This window comes from Dermochelys coriacea, chromosome 19 (assembly GCF_009764565.3).
Source record: "Dermochelys coriacea isolate rDerCor1 chromosome 19, rDerCor1.pri.v4, whole genome shotgun sequence".
Classification (NCBI taxonomy): Eukaryota; Metazoa; Chordata; order Testudines; family Dermochelyidae; genus Dermochelys; species Dermochelys coriacea.
Window position 1 is genome coordinate 8,728,067 of NC_050086.2, and position 20,328 is coordinate 8,748,394.

General features: G+C 43.0%; 1 protein-coding gene across 3 annotated transcripts in view; it reads left to right on the top strand.

The window, feature by feature from the left end:
* The first annotated feature begins 3,556 nt into the window (after positions 1-3,556).
* The window catches only part of CLIC4 (chloride intracellular channel 4), a 55,487-nt gene continuing 38,715 nt past the window's right edge, over positions 3,557-20,328 (top strand). The window contains exons 1-2 of one of the 3 annotated variants that reach the window (XM_043506047.1): positions 3,669-3,785; positions 9,440-9,543. Coding sequence is in view for 1 of the 3 variants with exons in the window: in XM_038377703.2 (XP_038233631.1) it covers positions 3,714-3,785 (72 nt within the window). In the remaining 2 variants the exon portion in view is untranslated. Of the gene's footprint in view, positions 3,786-8,014; positions 8,037-9,439; positions 9,544-20,328 lie in introns of those variants that run through there. The other 2 variants (XM_038377703.2, XM_043506048.1) reach the window with 2 other exon arrangements.

A 20,328-nucleotide genomic window follows, 5' to 3' on the forward strand; every position in this document is an offset into this window, starting at 1 on the left:
CTACCAGAGACGCTGTAGTTCAAACAGGAATTATTCTGGGGAAGTTGTGCGGCCTCTGTTATGCAGGGGATTGGACATTGGTCTCCTCTGGCCTTGGAATCTATGAAGCTATTTAGTCAGAGAATAGGTACAGCAGGGGCAGTAGGAGCTTTCCGTGCACTCCCTGTCTCAATGTGTCTAGTCCCGATTCAGAGGAACCACCTCTGGAATGAGTGTTTGTCAGTCCTTGGCCTCTGAGCTGAAGCCACCAGTAGAGGTGGTGGTTTTGTGGTGTGGGTGAGTTTGCTGGGAACTGGTCTGACCAATGCAGTTCACCAGGGGCCACCAAGCTGTCAGCAGATGGTAATGACTTTCAGCCACTACCAACCTGGGATTGATATGAAGTGCAAGGAAAGGTTCCAAATCCTGTTAACGAGTCCCTGACTTCCCCCGTCCTCACTGGTTAGTGGCATGAATCACTCGCTCAGCCCTGTTGTTGAAGTGTTAGTTCATAAAGATACAGCATTGCAAATTGGCAATGCTGGTGTCTCAGTTCCAATCTTCCCTAGGGGAGTAAACTTTGTCCGCCCCTCAATATCTGCCTACAGGGTCTTTTGAAGTATAGGGAGATGAGAATTGATTGCAGTTAACACAAATGGAGATTCTCCACCGAGGCCCCTAGACACAGCTAGACCCTGTGGTTCCCTCTAGCTGCCAGACTGACAATACACAGCACGTGCTGCCTAGGGGGTTTCTGTATAGGGCCTCTCCACATCCTCGCCTGGACTAGGCAGCCACAGAAGAGCCAGTTGATAACCCTACACTGATACACTAGTTTCTAATGTAGAATGTCTCATTCCAAATACTACAGGGATGGGATTCCTTGGAATCGTTGCAAAATAATAATAATAAATAACAGGTTTCAGAGTAGCAGCCGTGTTAGTCTGTTTGAAAAGGAGTACTTGTGGCACCTTAGAGACTAATTTCAGAGTAGCAGCCGTGTTAGTCTGTATTCGCAAAAAGAAAAGGAGTACTTGTGGCACCTTAGAGACTAACAAATTTATTAGAGCATAAGCTTTCGTGAGCTACAGCTCACTTCATCGGATGCATTTTTAGTAAGTTTTAGTCTCTAAAGTGCTACAAGTACTCCTTTTTTTTTTTAATAAATAACTCCCATTAGAGTCAGTAGAAGGGCTATTTAAGTTAAGCCCTCCTACAGACTCTAATTAGTTAAGAAGGGCTGCAGAGGACCCATAGAAATCAGACTGAAAAGACCCTCTCCAGGTCAATTGCCCAACCCTGCTACTAGTGCATCAAATTACTTGTAGAAAAGGGCAGTCAGATTGCCTACAACGGCATGCAGCCCATCAGTGACTGCCAATAACAAAAATCTACAACTGTTGAAAATAGGCCACTAGATGGGAAGGGCTCTGAGTTACTACAGAAAATTCTTTCCGAGGTATATGCTCAGGGTCTAACTGATGGCCATATTTGGAGTCAGGAAGAAATTTTCCCCCAAGTCAGACTGGCAGAGACACTGAGGGTTTTTCACCTTCCTCTGCAGCCTGGGGCATGATTTAAACTAGTGTAAATAGTGAATTCTCTGTAACTTGAAGTGTTTAAACCATGATTTGAGGACTTCAGCAACTTAGCTAGAGGTTAGGGGTCTGTTTCAGGAGTGGGTGAGGTTCTGGGACCTGCCGTGTGCAGTTCAGACTAGATGATCAGCATGGTCCCTTCTGCCTTAAAGTCTGAGTCTATGAAAACACCACCTGCCTCTTTCCCCCTCTCAGTGAAAATTTGGTCAAGTACATTTAAAAAGGAAAAACATTTTTTTAAGATGACACATTTTGCTCAACTCAAAAATGCCTGCTGGGGAGGGAGGCTATTAAATTAACACCGCACACTCTGTTCATAATACTCTTCCTCTGATCAGTGTCTGGCTGCATGAACCTTTCTTGAGTACAAACTGGAAAGTTGTATGACAGCATGTAAAGGTCACGTAAGGGGGGGACCACACAGCCCTGCTCCACCCCAACCCAGGGATGTCCCTGCAGGGCAGCCTCACTGAGTGGAGGCAATTTGGTACAGCTGTGCTTACTTAGGTTCTGATTCTTTAAAAGAGTTTGGGCCACTGAAAATGTGGGCATAGGGTGAAAGTATACAAAACTACTGTTCATGATTGGTTGGGAGACTACACGCTGTTCAGTTGCCTGGAGAGAGTGTGATCAGAGGCTGTGCTATTCTAGTTGTACACAAACCTTGCAAATAAACTGGAAAAGGCAGATGGTGTGGTTTTCTTTTGTTGCTTAACCTAGATCTGCTGTGAACTTTCTCTCTGGTGACTCAGGTCCTGGCCCCGTTATGGGAGAGAAATCAAGACACAAAATCTCCTCCACATTTCTTTCCTGACTAGGTAATGTGTATTTCTCTCTCCTGCTCCAGATGTTTCTTTTGTGGTGAAAGAGGCCTGCCTCCTAGCTGACAAGCATGTAGACAGATGTTCCCTGGGCTGGGCAGTCATCGAACACTTAGAGCCAGTTACAGAAGAAGGGAGTTTCCTTGGCTTCATCAGACAGATAAATTGTGGATGGCGGGGCTGCTGCCTAGCTGGGTTTCACCTCACAGGCCATAACAGCAGCTCTGCAGTCTGGGGCAGGAGGAGGAGGGTGCTGGTTTCCTGCCCCGTCTTTGCCAAGCACGGCCCAATGAGGTGGCTGCTCCCAGACATTAGGTCATCGGGCAGCGCACCAGCAGCAGCGGGCTCCGCAGTGCCCCCCTCCCCAGAACAATCTTAGGCAAAAATAACAATCCAGAATTAGACCAGGGTGCGGTGGGAGCATTTTTCAAGGAATGGGTGGGTGTGGGTGTGTGAGAATGTGCAGCCTGGGAGGGCATCACCCCCAGCAGCCTCCCTCCCCAGGGTGACTGCCTTCTCCCCTCCCTTTCCCCCTAGGGCAACCTCTCTCCCCCCTTTCCCCCAGGGCGACCTCCCTCTCCCCTACCTACCCCCCTCTCCCCATGGCAGCCTCCCCCACCATCCCCCCTCTCCCCCCAGCAGCCTCCCTCCCCAGGGTGACCTCCTTCTCCCCTCCCTTTCCCCCCAGGGTGACCTCTCTCCCCCCCCTTTCCCCCCAGGGCAGCCTCCCTCTCCCCCACCTACCCCCCTCTCCCCACGGCAGCCTCCCCCTCCCCCACCATCCCCCCTCTCCCCAGAGCAGCCTCTCTCCCCCCTTTCCCCCTAAGGCAGCCTCCCTCTCCCCCACCTTCCCACCCCCCCCAGCAGCGTCTTTGTCCCCGCAGCCAGCCCAGCTCTCGCTGAAGGGATCCCCCCCCCCCACTGCCTCTCTTCCCCCCCCCGTGCCAGGCGGAGCTCGGAGGAGCGCTCCCCCCGGCGCAGCTGCACCACAAGCCCCACCCCTCAGCGCTGCAGCCCGAGGCCCGCTCAAGCCGGGTAGCCATAGGCCACGCCCCTTCCCACTGGGAGCCCTGAAGTCTGCCCGGCCGGGCACCCCTTTGTCCCAGCCCCGCCCATCGACCACGCCCCCTCCCCTAGAGACTCGCTGATCCGGCCCCGCCCCCCGAGGCCCCGCCCCCCCTCTGGCGTCCGGGCCGCCGCTGGCTGAGGCGGTAGCGCGGGGCGGGCGGTCGGTCAGTCGCTCGCAGGGCGGCGGCGTCTCTTGGTCCGGGCGCAGGGGGAAAGGAGCGAGCCGGCGCTGCCGGCCGGCCGGAGTATGGCGCTGTCGGTGCCGGTGAACGGGCTGAAGGAAGGTGACAAGGAGCCACTCATCGAACTCTTCGTCAAGGTACGGGCGGGGGGGCTCGCCGCCCCCACACCCCTCCCTCAGTCGCCTTCGGCCCCCGGGACCCCCCCCAGCTTCCGCCAGCGCCAGGGAGACCGGCCGCCCCCCGGGACGCCCCCCCCCCAGCTTCCGCCAGCGCCAGGGAGACCGGCCGCCCCCCGGGACGCCCCCCCCCCAGCTTCCGCCAGCGCCAGGGAGACCGGCCGCCCCCCGGGACGCCCCCCCCCCCCCAGCTTCCGCCAGCGCCAGGGAGACCGGCCGCCCCCCGGGACGCCCCCCCCCAGCTTCCGCCAGCGCCAGGGAGACCGGCCGCCCCCCGGGACGCCCCCCCCCAGCTTCCGCCAGCGCCAGGGAGACCGGCCGCCCCCCCTTCCCTGAGCTCCAAGTCTGAATTCCCCCTCCCCTCCTCTCCCCAGGACTCAGCGATTCACCCCCAACCCCCCCCGTCTGATAACCCTCCGGGACCCCCCCCCGCCTAGAGAGAGCCCCCGCAGCTTCCCCCTCCCCGGGACCCGGCCGTGGCCAGCCCCGGTGAGTCCCGCTCCGCTCATCCATCCCTGGGCGGCTCCCTCTGGGCAGCGCTAGGCTCAGAGCGGGGAGTTCCCCCGCGTCCCGCCTTTGGGCGAGGCCTCCCCCTCCCCCTCCCCCTCCCCGTGGGTTTTCCCGCTGCCGCCTTTCTTCCCCCCCCCCCCCCCCAAACAACAACATCATCCTTCGTCCAGGGTCTCCCTCGCCATGCCGGCCGGGCTGGGGCTGGATGCACACGCGATCGCTGTATAAAGGGATCAGAGTTTAGAGGGGGAAAGTTTTTTTTTTTATTTTTATTTTTTTTTTTGGGTGAAACTCCCCGGATCTCTGGAGTGGGAGAGAGGAAACGGCCCCGAGAGGAGAGAGCTTCACTCTTCAGAAGTCGTTATTAATGGCCCCCCCCCTCCCCCTTTGTTGCAAATGTAACTTTATTTTGTGGTTTTCATGGAACCTCCCCTCCCCCCGGAGTCAGTCAAATTATTTCTATCCCAACCCCTTGCTGAAGCGGCACAGAGAAGAGATGTCTTCAGCGGGGATTTGAAAAAAGAGCTCGAGAGCCGACGCTAGGGCGTCTGAAGTCATGCTCTGGTGAAATCATTGTGTTATGCGGACAGTGAATAATAATCTGTTACTCACCCGTTCTTGGTGTGAAAAGTGGCACGTGAATTTCTTCTGTTTTTACGTAGTTTCCAAAGCCTTTTCTTAAATCTGCAAGATACTTTTGCCCTCAGTGGCTGCAGGTAATGCCCTCCTTCCTGCATGCAGGGCTGAAGGCAGGGCACTCTATGCAGTCTTCAATTTAAAAAAGAGGGTGTGTCCCAATTTGTGAAATTTTCCCGGGAAGTGGAAGCTACCAACATAAAGGTCTTGAAGCTGTGACCTACAGTAAATATGTACATATCGTTAGCAAATGATAATACAAACCACAGACATATTTGAAGATACTAAGAATATATACATACTGGACAGAAAAATTGTCCGAACAGGGAAGAGCTAGCAGCTGTTGCTATTAAAATTTCTTCATAGCAGACAATGTAGTCAACATTGAAATGGCAAGGAATAGCTTCTGTTCTCCATAGGTCAGCGTCTCACAAGTGTACCACAGTTCACCTCCCTACACTTTGTCCCTATGTGTGTGTGCATGCAGTTGGAATATCCCGGAACATTAATAAGCTTTTGCTCCTGTGCAACAATTTAACTATTTTGATTGAAACAGAATAGGCCTTTAAATACACAACTAATTTTTCTTCCAGACAAGAAGAGAAGTGTGTGGCGTTGCACTGTATTCGCATTTATCATAAAATAATGCAAATGCCATGTGGTTCTTAAATGTTTTAGACTTGTATGATGTAAAATCTTGGTTCCTCTGGGGCTCTTTGGTGATGCAGCATCATCCTTTCTGCTTCAAAGGGGGAAAGAAGATTTGGGGAGAAGTGGGGAATAAGTAGCAATTTTTTTGTTTACCCATAGGTTAAATTCATCAAGGAAAAATGCCTCGGGGGACTCACTTTTTAATAACTGTTTTTAACCCTTCAAATGAGGTTTCTGTCCACTGCCAAGAGAGGATAATGCAAGATTCTTAATCTCTTTTTTGGAAACTGCTCATTATATTAGCCACAGGGATAGAGTTGAGGAGTTAAAGCTTCCACCAAGACCTTCTTAAGTTTGTGCTGAATTTAAGTGGCCCACTTTTAAAAAAAAAAAAAAAAAAGCTAAGATCTTTCCATTATTTAAAAGTTTGTATCATGTCTGTACCAGAGGATATTCCAGTAACCACCTAGAGAAGACATTGCAGCAGAGCATTCCTGTTTCGTTTGCCCTTTTTATTCAAAATATTTTAAATCATAGAAGCACAGTTCACATGGTGACAATAAAACAGTAAAATATAGATAATTTCAATTTGAAATGTTAGTCACAACTGTCTGTAATGTTTATTTAATATTAGCACCCAGAGGTCTCAGTGAGGATTTGAGCTCTATTGTGCTACGTAAACCTATGAAATCATTGAAAATATCACCCTAAGTCACTGTCCATGGTGGACTAATGCTTCTAAGTCACTGAGGTGCTTTTGAAAATTCAACCCGATAGCATCTGTCCTGAAGAACTTCAGTCAAAGACAAATGGCACATGAAAAGTGTTGGAAGAGGGATAAAGCCAAATAAATACATATCTGTGAATGTATTTCTTGAGATTTATATCGTTGCATCCATCTGCTACTCTGGGTGACTTAGACAAATAACAATGCAACAGATATAGCAGCAAATTTCCATTAAAAATCCCCAGTGAAACTTTTTCTATCATGACCCAATAGATGGGCCTTTCCCTACCAAATATGTGTCGGCTATAAACAGTTACCTTCAACAGGTCCCAACCACATCAGACCTGTCTCTGCATTTTTCTGAAAAATTGGTCCATTACATATTTATATAATTATCTTTATCTACCCTACTCTCCATTATTAATTGTCTGGTTTCTTATAGACTTCAGGGCAGAGATGGGTCTTGAAGTGTGGTTCGAAAGAGAAGGAAGTGACCTTGTGGATCTGGTTAAGGAGGGTACCCCATGCATAAGGGGTTATGAAAGAAGGCACAGAAATGTTTGCATGTAGGACATGTTGGCTGTTCTATAATCTGGTACCAAGAAGGATGCTGGAACGCTTAAGGGAACTTATTGTTCCTCTTCCATTATCCTGTTCCAGTCCATAGTATTGTATGTATATGGAATACATGTGTGCTATTTTACACAGTTTTTTGTCATGAATTTGGAATGACCGCATCCAGGGCTATACATGAGTATTGCCTACCACTAGGAATCTCTCCTTCTCAATTTTATGAAATTACCATCTCTCAACTCCCAGCAGGGGGTATAATATCTGCCTTTAAAGTCAAGTCCTCAGACCTGAAGAAGAGCTCTGTGTCGCTCCAAATCTTGTGTGTGTCACCAACAGAAGTTGGTCAAATAAAAGAAATTACTTCATCCACCTTGTCACTTTAAAATCAAGATCAGGTTTTTTTTAAACAAGCAAAAAAGCTAGTAACTGGTCCAGGGCATTATCTTACCCTTCCTGATGTTTAGGTCAGGGAAATCTTGGAGGAAGATCCCGCATTTGTAGGGAGAGAAGGAAAAGTTTTTTTTTTTTCTGGCAACTTGATTAAAAGGCCATTTCCACTTCCGATGCTCTGTAACCTATCCCGCATTATGTTTAAATCACTCTGGGAACAATAGTCTGTCACTTAGTTATTATTGAGTGGGGAGCCAGCTGGTAGAAAATAGCAGGACTATTAAGATGGTCATTTCCATACAAGCTAACATCAAATAAAATAGAATGTTTAAAATACGACACCTATTAGTTTTTAGTTTAACCTCAATGGCAAGCCAATTTAGTGTTGTAGTCCGGCATTATGTTCCATAACCAGGGAGCATGGTGTATATGTTCCAGTTAATCAGAAGATGTAGCCCCATGTGTGTGGAATAGATTAAAAAACATTAGGACATTGTCTGCAGTCAATGAATGTAAAACCAAAAGATAGCATTGAATAGGGAACCTAGGTAATCAGTTTCCAAAGTGAATACTACAATCTTTTGCTCAACCTGTGCACAGTAAAGCTTTTAATATACAGGTAATGTAATGGAAAGACTGACCAAGCAAGAAGTCTGGCTCATGAAGTCTTTGCCAAATGACCTGCATACACAGGATTGCAGGAGCTGGACTGAAATAAAATACAGGTATGGATTAAAGTTTCAGAAATAAATCTATGAAGCATTAGTCAGTCTGGCTATAGTCCCAAAATTTAGGTCTTAAAACCATCTTACTGGGTTGTGATCAGTGACAGAACTGTCTAGAGAAAAATGTGTGCACATGGTTCACTTTCAATCATGTACAACTGTAAAAAGCTGTTAGAATAATCAAAACAATTTGAGGGTTCCTCTCAAGACAATATTTATACTGGGGGCTGTTGTAAGTCATATTTGTCTTTTCTGTGCTGAGGCATATTTGAAAAGTAAGCACTAGATGTAGAGATAGGAAAACAGTTTCTGTAGTACAAAGCTGTTGATGTGCTGTGCGAAGAATAATGTATGGTGTTGCTTGTGGAATTTATGCTGGTGGTCTCTGGTAATGAATAATTTTAGTATTTGTATAATTTGTCTTTCATTAACCTCACTGGTGGGCTGCCTGCAGCCCATTTTAACTTACAAATGCAAATGTTTGCTAAGTCTTTCTTTACGAGCTGATTTGGAGGAACTAGTGATGTATCTCATTCCTCATGTGCTTTCAGTGTAGCTTCCTAGCATGTTCACATGTATTATTGATAAGGGAGGCCTGCTTCCATTGTCTAACAGGAATGTTTTTAAAAGACCCAAGTGGCATCTTATAGTAATGAAGACTGAAATGTAATGAGCGTGGGGTATCATGCATAGCAACTCAGGCAATATGATTTGATTAGCGCTCTTATAAAGGAACCTGTGGTAATTGCAGTTCAGTTTGTCTTGTCTAGATTTTACTTTTTTTTTTTTTTCAGTGTTGGGTTAATATTTCTTTAGTCAAATAAAAGCACTCATCTGTGAAACCTGATGACAAAGTACACAAAACTGTAGGGTTTATTTAAGATGGCATGCAAAAGAGCTGTAGATGAAGGTTGCCCAACATTCAACCCCCCATTCTAGAGGGCAGCTTGAATGCTCTGTAACAGCAGGGTGAAAACAGAGCACATCAGTATTCCCAGACAGTTTAGGAAAGGAGGGGAATGCCATATTACACTGAAACTATAGGGAGCATTTGAGAAGGTAAATTATAGGTAGCCAGATTGGGGCTAACATCTTTCTCCTGAAAGAAAGTGCTATGGGATTTTTAATAACTGAGTGCCAAAGACTTTGGGTTTGTCGTGTGTAAGAGCGCCTCTAGCAGCAAGTGCCCCATGTTGAAGCTTGGTTCAGTGCTGAGTGAGAGGGAGGAATACACTGAATTGCCAATGTTCAGTGTTTTCTTTGGTCTTCTAGTCACATTTTGACAAGGCCCATCCCTAGTTCATTTAAGATCTTACATCTCATGGGTGGTATGATAGCTGTATATTGATTGTAACAGGTCACCCTTCAAACTGTGTCATTGCCATACTTGTTTGCTTTGACAGTAAAACCATGCAATCAAAATAAGACCCAGTCAGTAAATAAGCAATGTTACTTATGTCCAGCATTGTCCAAAGAAGATGATCTTGTCGGGGTGGTTTGTCACAAGGTAATCTCATTAGACATAGTCTTTTCTCTAGGTACAGTATTCTCAGCAAAGGATAATCTTGTAATAACCTCTGCACCTGAAAATTTTCTCACCCTACATCTGAAATACATTTGGTGTAAAGATAAACATTGTGTTATGGGTAACAAACATCTTGTTGTTCCTCTTTACCTGGCGATCCTTTTCTTTGTCTGCTTTTATTTGTGGGGCAGGTGGGGAGAGTGGTTTCCCAGTGTTTGAGAGCAAATATTGGCAAAGCATAAGTGATTCTTTATACACTGAGGATTAAATGTCTTGCATGTCCTCAAAGGCAATTGATTATAATGAATCATACATTAGAAACTGGCATTGGACTTCTTCCCCTTCTTTGATCAGGCAAATCATATTTCTTTAAAAACTGCCGTTTGCTTTGGAGGAGGCATTAGTGATCATAACCATAAACCCCATTATTCTCTCATCTGCATCTGTTTTCTAATATATATAAGTGTGTGTGTATATTTATTTTTTTTAACAACAAAAAAAGCAGAGCTATGATACTTGGTACAATATTCAGCTTTTTTCAAAAAGTTTCAAGTTTCAACATTAAGTTCTGTCTAATGTTTAACCAGCAGAAAACAGGATTAAAAACTTGGAACAATTAACCATTAATAATGATTATACATGTGAATTAGCTTCTCTTCAACTGGAGGTCACTTGCAACGTTTTGTTGAATTTCTGTTATACTGGTTTTAACCAATAATTCTATTTTTGGTAGGTATTTCCCCTTTAATGCTATAATTAATGTTTAGGCAGTTCCGTTTATGAACATCTTAGCTTTTTCAAGTTTAAAATCTGCATTTAGTTTCTCAGGGGAGCCTCTGTTTCACTTTGCAACTGGAAGATATCTGACAGTACACTGATTCCCCCCAGTGCTGAGAGCATTGGCTGTGTGTGTGGATTGAACCCATTGTCTTCTGGCCCAAAATCAAGTGCTACAAATAGGACCATGATGATATCTACAATATATCTTGTGGGAGAAACAGACTTTTGCTCTGACATCCTCTGAAGCAGCTGTAACAGTTTACACCATAAACACTTTATATGAACATGGCGACTGCCAAGAAAAACCCCTTCAGATGGGAAGCATCTGACTCTGTGTATTGGGAGCTTTATTAGTACTGTATAAGCAATAAAGGGGGGGGGGGAATGAAAAGCTTTTGTATACACAAACCTTGTGACTGTTTTGACACCCAGTAGAACAGAGTTTCAGCACATCAACCTAATAGAGATCAGCAAACAGAAAAGCACATAAAAGGCTATGGCAGACTGAATCCATTGATGTTTGAGATGCATTTTTTTTAATGTCATTGTCCCTAATAATAAGTATATTAGGGAATGCACAGAATCATGGGAATATAGTACTTATGAATGCGACATCAGAGGTTGCATGTAAGTATTTGAGAAGATGACGCTAGCTGACTGCTGGAAAGTAGCACACTTGTGAGGAATGTTTATGTAAACTCACGAGTTACCCTTAGAAGTGAGTGGGAGAGTCCATAGTTTCAGATAATCTTTCATTGACAGTACCATGAAGACAGTACTGTATTAGCATCCTAAGAAGTTAGGCTGCAAGGGTAATGATTACCTGAAGTGACTCAAGATCACTGTTGAGTACAGCAGAGGTTCTCAACCTTTTTCTTAGCCCCCCCCAACATGCTATAAAATCCACAGCTCACCTGTGCCACAACAACTATTTTTCTGCATATAAAAGTCAGGACTAGCATTAGGGGATAGCAAGCAGGGCGATTGCCTGGGGCCCCATGCCACAGGGGGCCCCGTGAAACTAAGTTGCTCAGGCTTCGGCTTCAGCCCTGGTGGCAGGATTTTGGGCCCCAGGCTTCAGCCATATGCAGTGGGGCTTTGGTTTTCTGCCCTGGGTCCCAGCATGTGTAATGCCAGCCCTACTTGGTGGCCCTGGACCACTGGTTGAGAACCACAGCAGTGCAGGATAGCGAGCATAAACTAATTCGTGGAGGAGGCAGTCGGATTACCTCATGGAAGAAATGGTTCTCCTTATAAGAATAGTTGGAATGACAATAATTCCTTTTTTTTCCTTTGCATACTTATCCCCAGGGTGGACAGAGAAGAAAATTCCCCGTTCTCTACAGCTAGCTTTTCACATCTCCACTGCAGGCCTTTCTTGGTGGTTTGTGTCTCAGACCTCGTTCAGAGACTGGAAGTAGCTTATGTCAGACAGCTATATGAATTGAATATACTAGCCATGCATAGGCTGAGTTGGAATGAACTAGCAAAGAGAGTTCTACTACAACAAAGGGAGGATGCACTCAGCTCATGGGTCTAGGTAAAGAAATTAGGTTTTGCATCTCATTTACCAGCGAAGGAGCAAGCTCTGAGTTGCATTTCATTATAACATCTGTGTGTGTTAGTGCAGCTGCTAGTTAAATAGTAAGTTCTGTGCTTCTGAGACAGAATGATTTTTGTACTCCATGAGGCTGCATATTTGTTTAAAAAGTTTAACCCTTTCAAAAGGGGCAGTTGAGGACTTGAATTCGTGTTAACGTTTCTTGTTCGATTGGCTTGTGAGAATTTACTCATGGGTTCATAGACACATTTTTACAACCAGGATGACAATTATGACTCCTAGCTTGACATGCATAACACAAGCCTTAGAATTTCACCTAATGATTCCTGCTTCAAGCCCATAAATCCTGATTGAGCTAAACATATCTTTTAGAAGGGTATTTAATCTTAAAATGAAGTCTGAGTGGAACTTGTATTCCTGTCAGTAACTCGTATTTTTTTTGGGTAGAGGTTCTCTATATCAACCAGTCCCCTGCAATTGAGGTTGGCTGCATTCAACTTTTTCTGGAGGTTACTGGCCTTTTGTCCTGGATTATCCAAAGAGGGTCACTTGAGCAATGTAGGGGTGGTGTTCTGGGCCAAAGCATATGGCTTTCATGGTACTCACACTCTGTTGGACTAGGGAGTGAAGGACTGAGCTTGGACCAAGGATTTAGGTGAAACTAAACTGAGTTAATAATTTTGCTTTGGATGCCCTACTGCAGCAAGGTCTCTGTCGGGGGACAGTTTGCACAGAAAACTGATGTAAATCTGTATTTGTAACAAAACCCAACTTATTTTTAAAGCACTTTGATGGGAAAACCATATAAAGTGATCTTTATTAATAGACAGGTTTTATTTACAAAGTTTTTCTTGGAGCTACTTCTCAGAAACTGTGAATAAACTTAATTTGTAAAATTGCTCTGATTTGATCTATTCCACCCTTGAAACACTTAGTACTCAAAAAGGCAGTCCCCTTATATTGTGCTCATCACGGTGGTATCTGAGTGCCTGAACATATTCTTGATCTTTAGGAAACTTCCTAATTAACTTTCATACTTCTGTGACTTCAGGCAGAAATTTAGTCTTTTGGTTCTGTTAAACTCCTTTATCGGTCTCTTGCTAAAGAGAGGAGCTATAAAACTTAGGTTGAATATCTTCCATTTCAAGTAAAAATTTGTTGTTGTGGCACAGTCTGATTTCAGTGTGTAGAATGCTGCATTTGCTTGTATTAAAGTTTAAAACATTAAACCAAACTCCACATTAATTACGAGGCTCTTTGTGTTGCAGTGTTCTAAAGAGACCAAACTTAATCTTTGTATTGTTGGTTAGACAAAGGGCCAAGGGGCCTTCTTTATGCAAGGAAAGGAAATGGTTTTCAGTTCTGTTGTTTAAATGTCCATATTAGGTATAAACTAAATATAGGAGTGTAACCCAGGAGTGAAGTCACATCTGTATATTTTCATGAGAAGACCTAATGAGATCAGTCAGTGCTACTGGATCAGCTTCAGATTCCTTCCCCTCCCCCTTTTTATATTTTTGGCTCTGTTAAAATATTACCAGATTGGCAAGAGCCTGTTGGTCTGCACTTTGAGTTTCCTTTATTTAAAGGAAATAGTTTCTACAAAGAATCAGTTTGGCTATAAATAAGTTCAACAAATGCAAGTGTTTTTAAAAAAAACTTTAAGAGCGAGGCTATATTTCTCTCTAGCAGAACAAGCCATACAGACAATTGTACTATAGGTTTAATATGATAGGGAAGTGGGTTTGAGGTGTATTCGCTCCCAGTAGATGAGAAATAGGTTTGCCATAATCTATTCTAAGGTGAGTAGAGTGCATGCAGATGTTGAAGATGTGATTGCAGATTTCCATTTTGAAAAGATGGCTCCAAATGAATCTACTAGTGTGCCTGCTGTTTAAAAAAGAGTTTTGTAAACTAAGATGCTGCTGTTTTCCTCCTACAGATACGGAAAACTCCAGAGCATGTGCAGTGTCAGTGTATTTTTCATTTTGATTGGCTTTAACAGCTTGAATTATTTTTTCACATGCACATTCCTGATAAGAAGCATAAGGCAACTGTGAAACTTTGGAATCCTATTGTTTAGTCATATTCTTCTGGCTTTATCGGAATATCAGACCCCTCAACTTTCTACTTTTGCCTAGTGTTATGACATTAAGTGTCACTTGAGCACTCCCCATTGCCTATAACTCTCCTGATCCTCGAGGATTATAATTATGAAAATAATTTAACATGACAACTCGAATGACTTGAACTTATATTTTGTTTGAACAAAAATTGCTCTTCCAAGGGTTTTTGCCTTCTGTGCTTTGTTTTTATCATTCCACTCCACTAATTTACCCAACTTTTCCCCCTTAATTTATAGATTAGATTGCAAAATACTCAGAAATTTTTTTGCATTACTCTGCACACCTACTGAGTTATAAATCTTTAACTGTCAAGAGTCAGAACTTTATTCATGTTTGAAGTCCAGTGGCTGGGGCTATGATTCTTTCTACTACAGTTTTATGAGCCATTGCTGTATTTTGTGAGGAGGCCAGGCCAAAGCTAGGGAGTGGGTCTCTTGGGCTGTAGCCAGAGCACATGCTGTACTCTACCAGACTTAGGGGAGGGGGGAAAAAAGCCCTCACAATAGCTGTTCCAAGCTCTTGTGCTAAGTATGCAAGTTTGAGTTCCAAGCACTTTGTTGAACAAACTCACCAGAGTGCAGTTAACTTTGTACTTAGATTTCCACTAAAATATTGTAACATTTTATGTCAAGCTATTACACACAGTAGATTTTAGTCAGTTTTATCATATATTACTTTATTCTTTTGTAACAAAAGCCTAGCTCATTTTATCAGAGAATTTGCACTCAACAAGTAGAGATTGCTGAGGAGAGACACCAGTTGAATATCTGATGTGCCAGTTTTTCATGCCATTACTTAATAGGTGTTGTGCTAAGGCAAGAAAACTTCATGCATGTGGAATATTCCACATAATCCAAGCTTTTATTCATGTGATTACATTCCTTTGTCCACTGAAAGACTGACCTGTATGTAATGTAGATTTTGACATGACCACTTAGCTGATTCCCATAAGGATAAATTCCTGATGAATAACAAAATAATAACTTGTGTATTTTAATATCCTGCCATGAAAACCCCAGGATTTTTTTTTTTTTTTAACAGAATTGCACTTTGAGATTTGGGTAATGGCAAACATAATTCTTCTGGAACCATAAAACAAAGTCTGACCTTTCCTTTCTTATAGAGCTCTAAGGTACTAAAGACAGTAATCGTATCATCAATTCTGGTTCATACTGGTTACTATTACAATAATATCTTTTTTTGTATTGTGGTGGTTTATTTGAAAGGTGTAATGTTGGGTTTAAGGTGGAGAGATTCCTATCCCTGCATTGGTGATAGTTAAGTTCAGAGAGGGAGGGGTAGTTCACTCCGTTCTTTCTTTTGCTTTTGAGGTTACACAGAAGAACTGTGATGTGGCCAGGGATTACTTAAAAAGATCACCAACTAATTTCATATAGGACCACCAGGGTGCCATCAGGCAGCAATAATCTTTTGTCACTTCTTACCTGGGCCAGGTTTCAGCTAATAACTTGTCAGAGAAATGTTCCAGATCCTGTTGTCAATCTTTTGAGCCTTTCAGTCCCTCTCACTTCCCTTCCAGTTTCACTGAATCAATACAAAATTCTGCTACAGTGTGGTTAATCTACTTTTATTAGCCCTTCTGCCGCTTATTATAACTTCTGGTTATCAGATTTGTCCATTTTTTGTTTTCATTTTGATAGGTCTGCCTAAAAAGGCTCTGGATATTTAAGAGACTTGCCAAAAGTTACTTTTGATGATCTTTGCTATACAGATAAGAATTCTCACTTTTGAGATTGAAGAATGCCTTGTATCAATTTAGCTTAAGGCAATAAGGAATTAATTTATATGGAATTAATTTAAGCCACTCTTAAGTTGACTTAAGTGCCCAAACAAGGGGGTTGCTCTGACTTAACTAAATTGATACAAGTTTTGTGTGTAGAGGAGGCTATAGTCTAGCTGCTGTAGATTCATTCATTCCTTCTTGGTGTGTTTCCTCTGAAGTTGCAGAAGGAGAAAGCTATAGAAGTGACTGTAAATGTGCTAGTTCTCCTATTTGGAAACTCTTGAACTAAATGTTCGTTTCCCTTCACTATCGTAAGGGTTTTTTGAGTAAAATACATACCTGTAGTTATTAATTTTGTCCTGTTTATATAAATTGGATTGCAATTTTGGAAATTTCATTTTCTGAATACTAAACCAGTTTGTGTTCCTCAGTAACTGGTAATGTAGGATGCGTTTAGTGTATAATTATACTGCTCTGGTTCTTTTAATAGAAAATAGGACTATTGAGGAAATGGCATAACGTAGTGGCACTGCCCTTCCTGCATTGTTAATAGTCTGTAATATGCTCTGGGTGTGTCTGCCCAGGAAAAGGAATATGGTGGGCAGAAGTAAATTTGAAGAATTAGATATTTAAAGTTCTCACATAGTAAGTTATTTTACACAACTTCCAGAGTTTAATATTAGGCATGATTTTATGTGGTACCTTATCAGCATTATGAAAATGTACGAGTTAAATTTTCAGCACAATGCAAAGGTAGTTGGATGCATAAATTAATGGGTGTTTCATGCCTAATCTATGCTAATGACTGAACTTGTGACAGTTCACTCTTATGTTTTTATGTAAAAGGCATTTCAGTAGGATATGTTTCCAAACATCTATACACTCAGACTTTTTTTTGGTCATGTTTATTGGTTCTTTTTCAAATAGCTGTGATGCAGCAAAGGAAGACAAAAACCCAGATTGCTTCATCGGACCTGCAGTGTGAATCTGAGAGTTCAATTTTTGCCCTAAACTTGTTAGTTATAACTGTACTCTGTGCTTAGAACTCTGTGGATTGAGCTGAGAATACATATAAAGCTTTCTGTACTAAATACTGGAAACAGACCTGAGTGTGCTTAGACAAAGTCTCACTAAATATTTATATAAGCACAAATCTCCTGTGGTTTTTCTTGATTTCTGCTTAGTATTTATTTAATCAAACTGCTGTATTTTTATGCTTTTATAGAAGTTTTCAGATATTCCGCATCTTGAAACTGAAATTTGCCTTTGTTTGGTCTGATTTGGCTGAGTCTCTCCCATTGGTTAATTTGCCCTCAAGAGATAAACAACTTTGGTCCTAAGCAGTTGCTGAATGTGTCTTATCTATGGACAAAAGATATCAGAGGAATGAGTTTTGGATCTCAAATAAACATGACAGACATGTACTGCAGGAAACTTCCCAAACTGGAACAAAGAAATATAAACAGCATAAACTAGTTAGTGAATGTTTTGTTTTTACCAAATCTTAGCTCTAATACCCTGCCACACAGAGGTTATGAAGAACACTGGCTTAGAGGGAAATGTTCTGAAATGTGTTCTGTTCTATCCCCATATGATTGGTTGTTGTAGATGCACTACTTCTTCATGCTAAGATCCACATAGCTCTTACAGGTTTCAGAGTAGCCGCCGTGTTAGTCTGTATCCGCAAAAAGAAAAGGAGTACTTGTGGCACCTTAGAGACTAAGAAATTTATTTGAGCATAAGCTTTCGTGAGCTATAGCTCACTTACAGTGAATAATACTTCAGCCTGCTTGTAGCCTGGGAGGAGAACTGTCAGTCATGGTCAGCAGCTAAGTGATGTGTTCTCTCCCCACCCTACCCCTTACCTGCCTCCGCAGCAGTGGGCCAGTTCTTTTTTGAGGGGAAAATTCCAAATTCCAGTTCAAATTTCTGACATTTTTTGCTGGATGTGTCTAATTCCTAGCTGTCTCTCTGGACTACGTTTGCTTTTTGGGCAGACTTTCCCCTCAGCTCTGCTTCCCCTTTAGAGCTGTTTCTATGGCAGGCTTCAAGGAAAGAGTTAATCTGAGCAAAGCTAGAGGCAAAAGGAAGCGTTTGTCTCCTGTTTCACCCCTTTATCAACTACTTCATTGGGGAGCTTGGCTGGGTGTGGCGGGAAGATTGCAGTAATTGGGTCTTCTTGGCCCTGCTCCCCGAGGCAGGAGAGGAGGCAGGCAGGATGTTGCCAATGACTATTCCCTAACTAGAGCACAGTACCTCCCTGAAAAATAAATTAATTACAAAGGCCTTAAAAGTGGGGAGGGCTGTTCTGAAATGAATGTGGGTGGGAAGTTAATATCACACTATAGAGGCCACCATTACAAAGATGCAGTGGTGGGATCCTCAAAAGGTTGTTGGTGCCCAGTACGGAAATAAAATGGGCTCACTCCAAAGTGATTCCTTTAGAGAGATTTGCTCATTAGCAATTGATTTAACTCCAAAGAATCACACTTCCATTTGTTAATGGTTTGCCTTCAGTTGGCTTCTCTAGTTCTGTGTTACACCCATACATATAAGGAACAGAACATCTGCGATGGAGGGAGGTGAGTGGAAAACTGGCTAACAGTGCTTTAGGTAAAGTGGATCTAAAATAGACAGCTTCAATTTTAGAATTTGAATGACTCAACTGCTCCATTTCAGTGCATCTTGGAGATATTTTGAGATATTAGATATTCTGAGTTCTTGTATTATAGCAGTACCTGCGTCTACCACTGTTAAGGGCTTGACAGTGTTCTGATTACCAGTTCAGTAACTAACATAAGTTCACAATAACGCTGCAGGAAAATGTATTTGCTCTAGGCAGAAACTTGGCAAGAAGATCTTTCTGGCATTCTGAGAAGTCTCTGCCTTGTGAAATGAAGTCTTGCTGGCTGTTAGCTCTGTGTGTGGACTAGGCCTCTTTGTTGTTCTGACCTTCAGTTTTTCTCTTGCATATTATGGCAAGGAATTCTTTCAGGCTCTCAGCAATATCAACTTCATCGGTCGCTAACTTCCCACTTTTCAGAGTGGTAGCCGTGTTAGTCTGTACTGTATCAGCAAAAAGAAAGAGGAGTACTTGTGGCACCTTAGAGACTAACAAATTTATTTGGGCATAACCCCCATCTTTTGATGCGCGCGCGCGCTCTCTCTCTCTCTCCCTACTGTATTTTCCACTCCATGCATCTGATGAAGTGGGTTTTAGCCCATGAAAGCTTATGCCCAAATACATTTGTTAGTGTCTAAGGTGTCACAAATAACTTCCCACTCTTGCCCTTTAAAGGTCCCACTAATAGTTCACCTGACTAGTTGTATGTGGGAGAGGACAGTAGAATCAGAAGCAAAAAGTGTCACTTAAGCAAGGACACAGTTTGTCCCTACAAGCCTAGGGCAGCAAGATGGAAAAGGAAATTCAGTGGAAATTCTTACTTTGCCCTCATAGGACATCAGAATAAAGCTGGCCCTAACATTGTTGGTCATTAGCATCAAAGTGCAGAGTCCAAAGAAAATCCTGGAAATATGCAAGTTAATTGTGAGCAAGTGGGAGCATTGCATGTTGGATTCAGAATACGTTTTGCTTTCCTAAACTGCCACCGTAATTGGACACTTGGGTTTTTTGGATGACACTGCATTAATATTTTAGACAGAGCACTTTCATCTTGAAGGGTTCCTAAATGCCTTGCAAGCTATTCACGGTGCATATGATGTCACCGAGATTCAGCCATTTCTCAGCAGAGAACAACAAATAACTGGTACACAGCATGCTTAACAACTGTAGGGACATGGGACATGTCGGTCAGTGCTATAGCAAACGCTTAATTTTATATAGTTCTTGCATGGACACTAGTTTTTACGATTTATCTGAAAGAATCACATGGTTAACTGTATGGAACTCTATTTATACAGCTTGGTAAGATGAAGGTCCAAGTTGGATTTGAACCAATAGTACTGGACAGTTTTAGGTATTTGTGTAGGACCTCTAAACCAGTCTTTCATACCCTTTCATCTCTGTGGGATTTTTCAAATAGCTGCATACATTTTTCCCTCTGTTAACTTCATGAATTACCTCACTAACCCATCTAAAACTGCTTCTCCATCTATAATCCTATGACAGGTTTCAGAGTAGCAGCCGTGTTAGTCTGTATTCACAAGTACTCCTTTTCTTTTTATAACCCTATGTGGATCCAGTGATTTAACTTTTTTGTGGGTAAACTTACTGCTCATGAAGTGTCAAGCTAACTCTGCTAGCATGCCCAGTACTTGACGCATCATGCTGGTTTCCTCATAACTTCTCCAGTATATTTCTATCCTGACTGGCAATATCTCTGCTGTCCCGGTATTGCAGAGCCCAGGTTTTCTTCCTGCTCTGTTTAGTCATTTGTGTGACGTCGGTCTCCAGAAGGTGAAACTTACTGAATCCTCAAATCCATTTAAATTTTTTATTCAAGGGGCAGGGAGTTCTCTCACTAATGTATCCAACAGCCTTGGTATTTACCTTCTTTCACAATAGGCTACTCATATATTTTTTTTTAAACTATTTT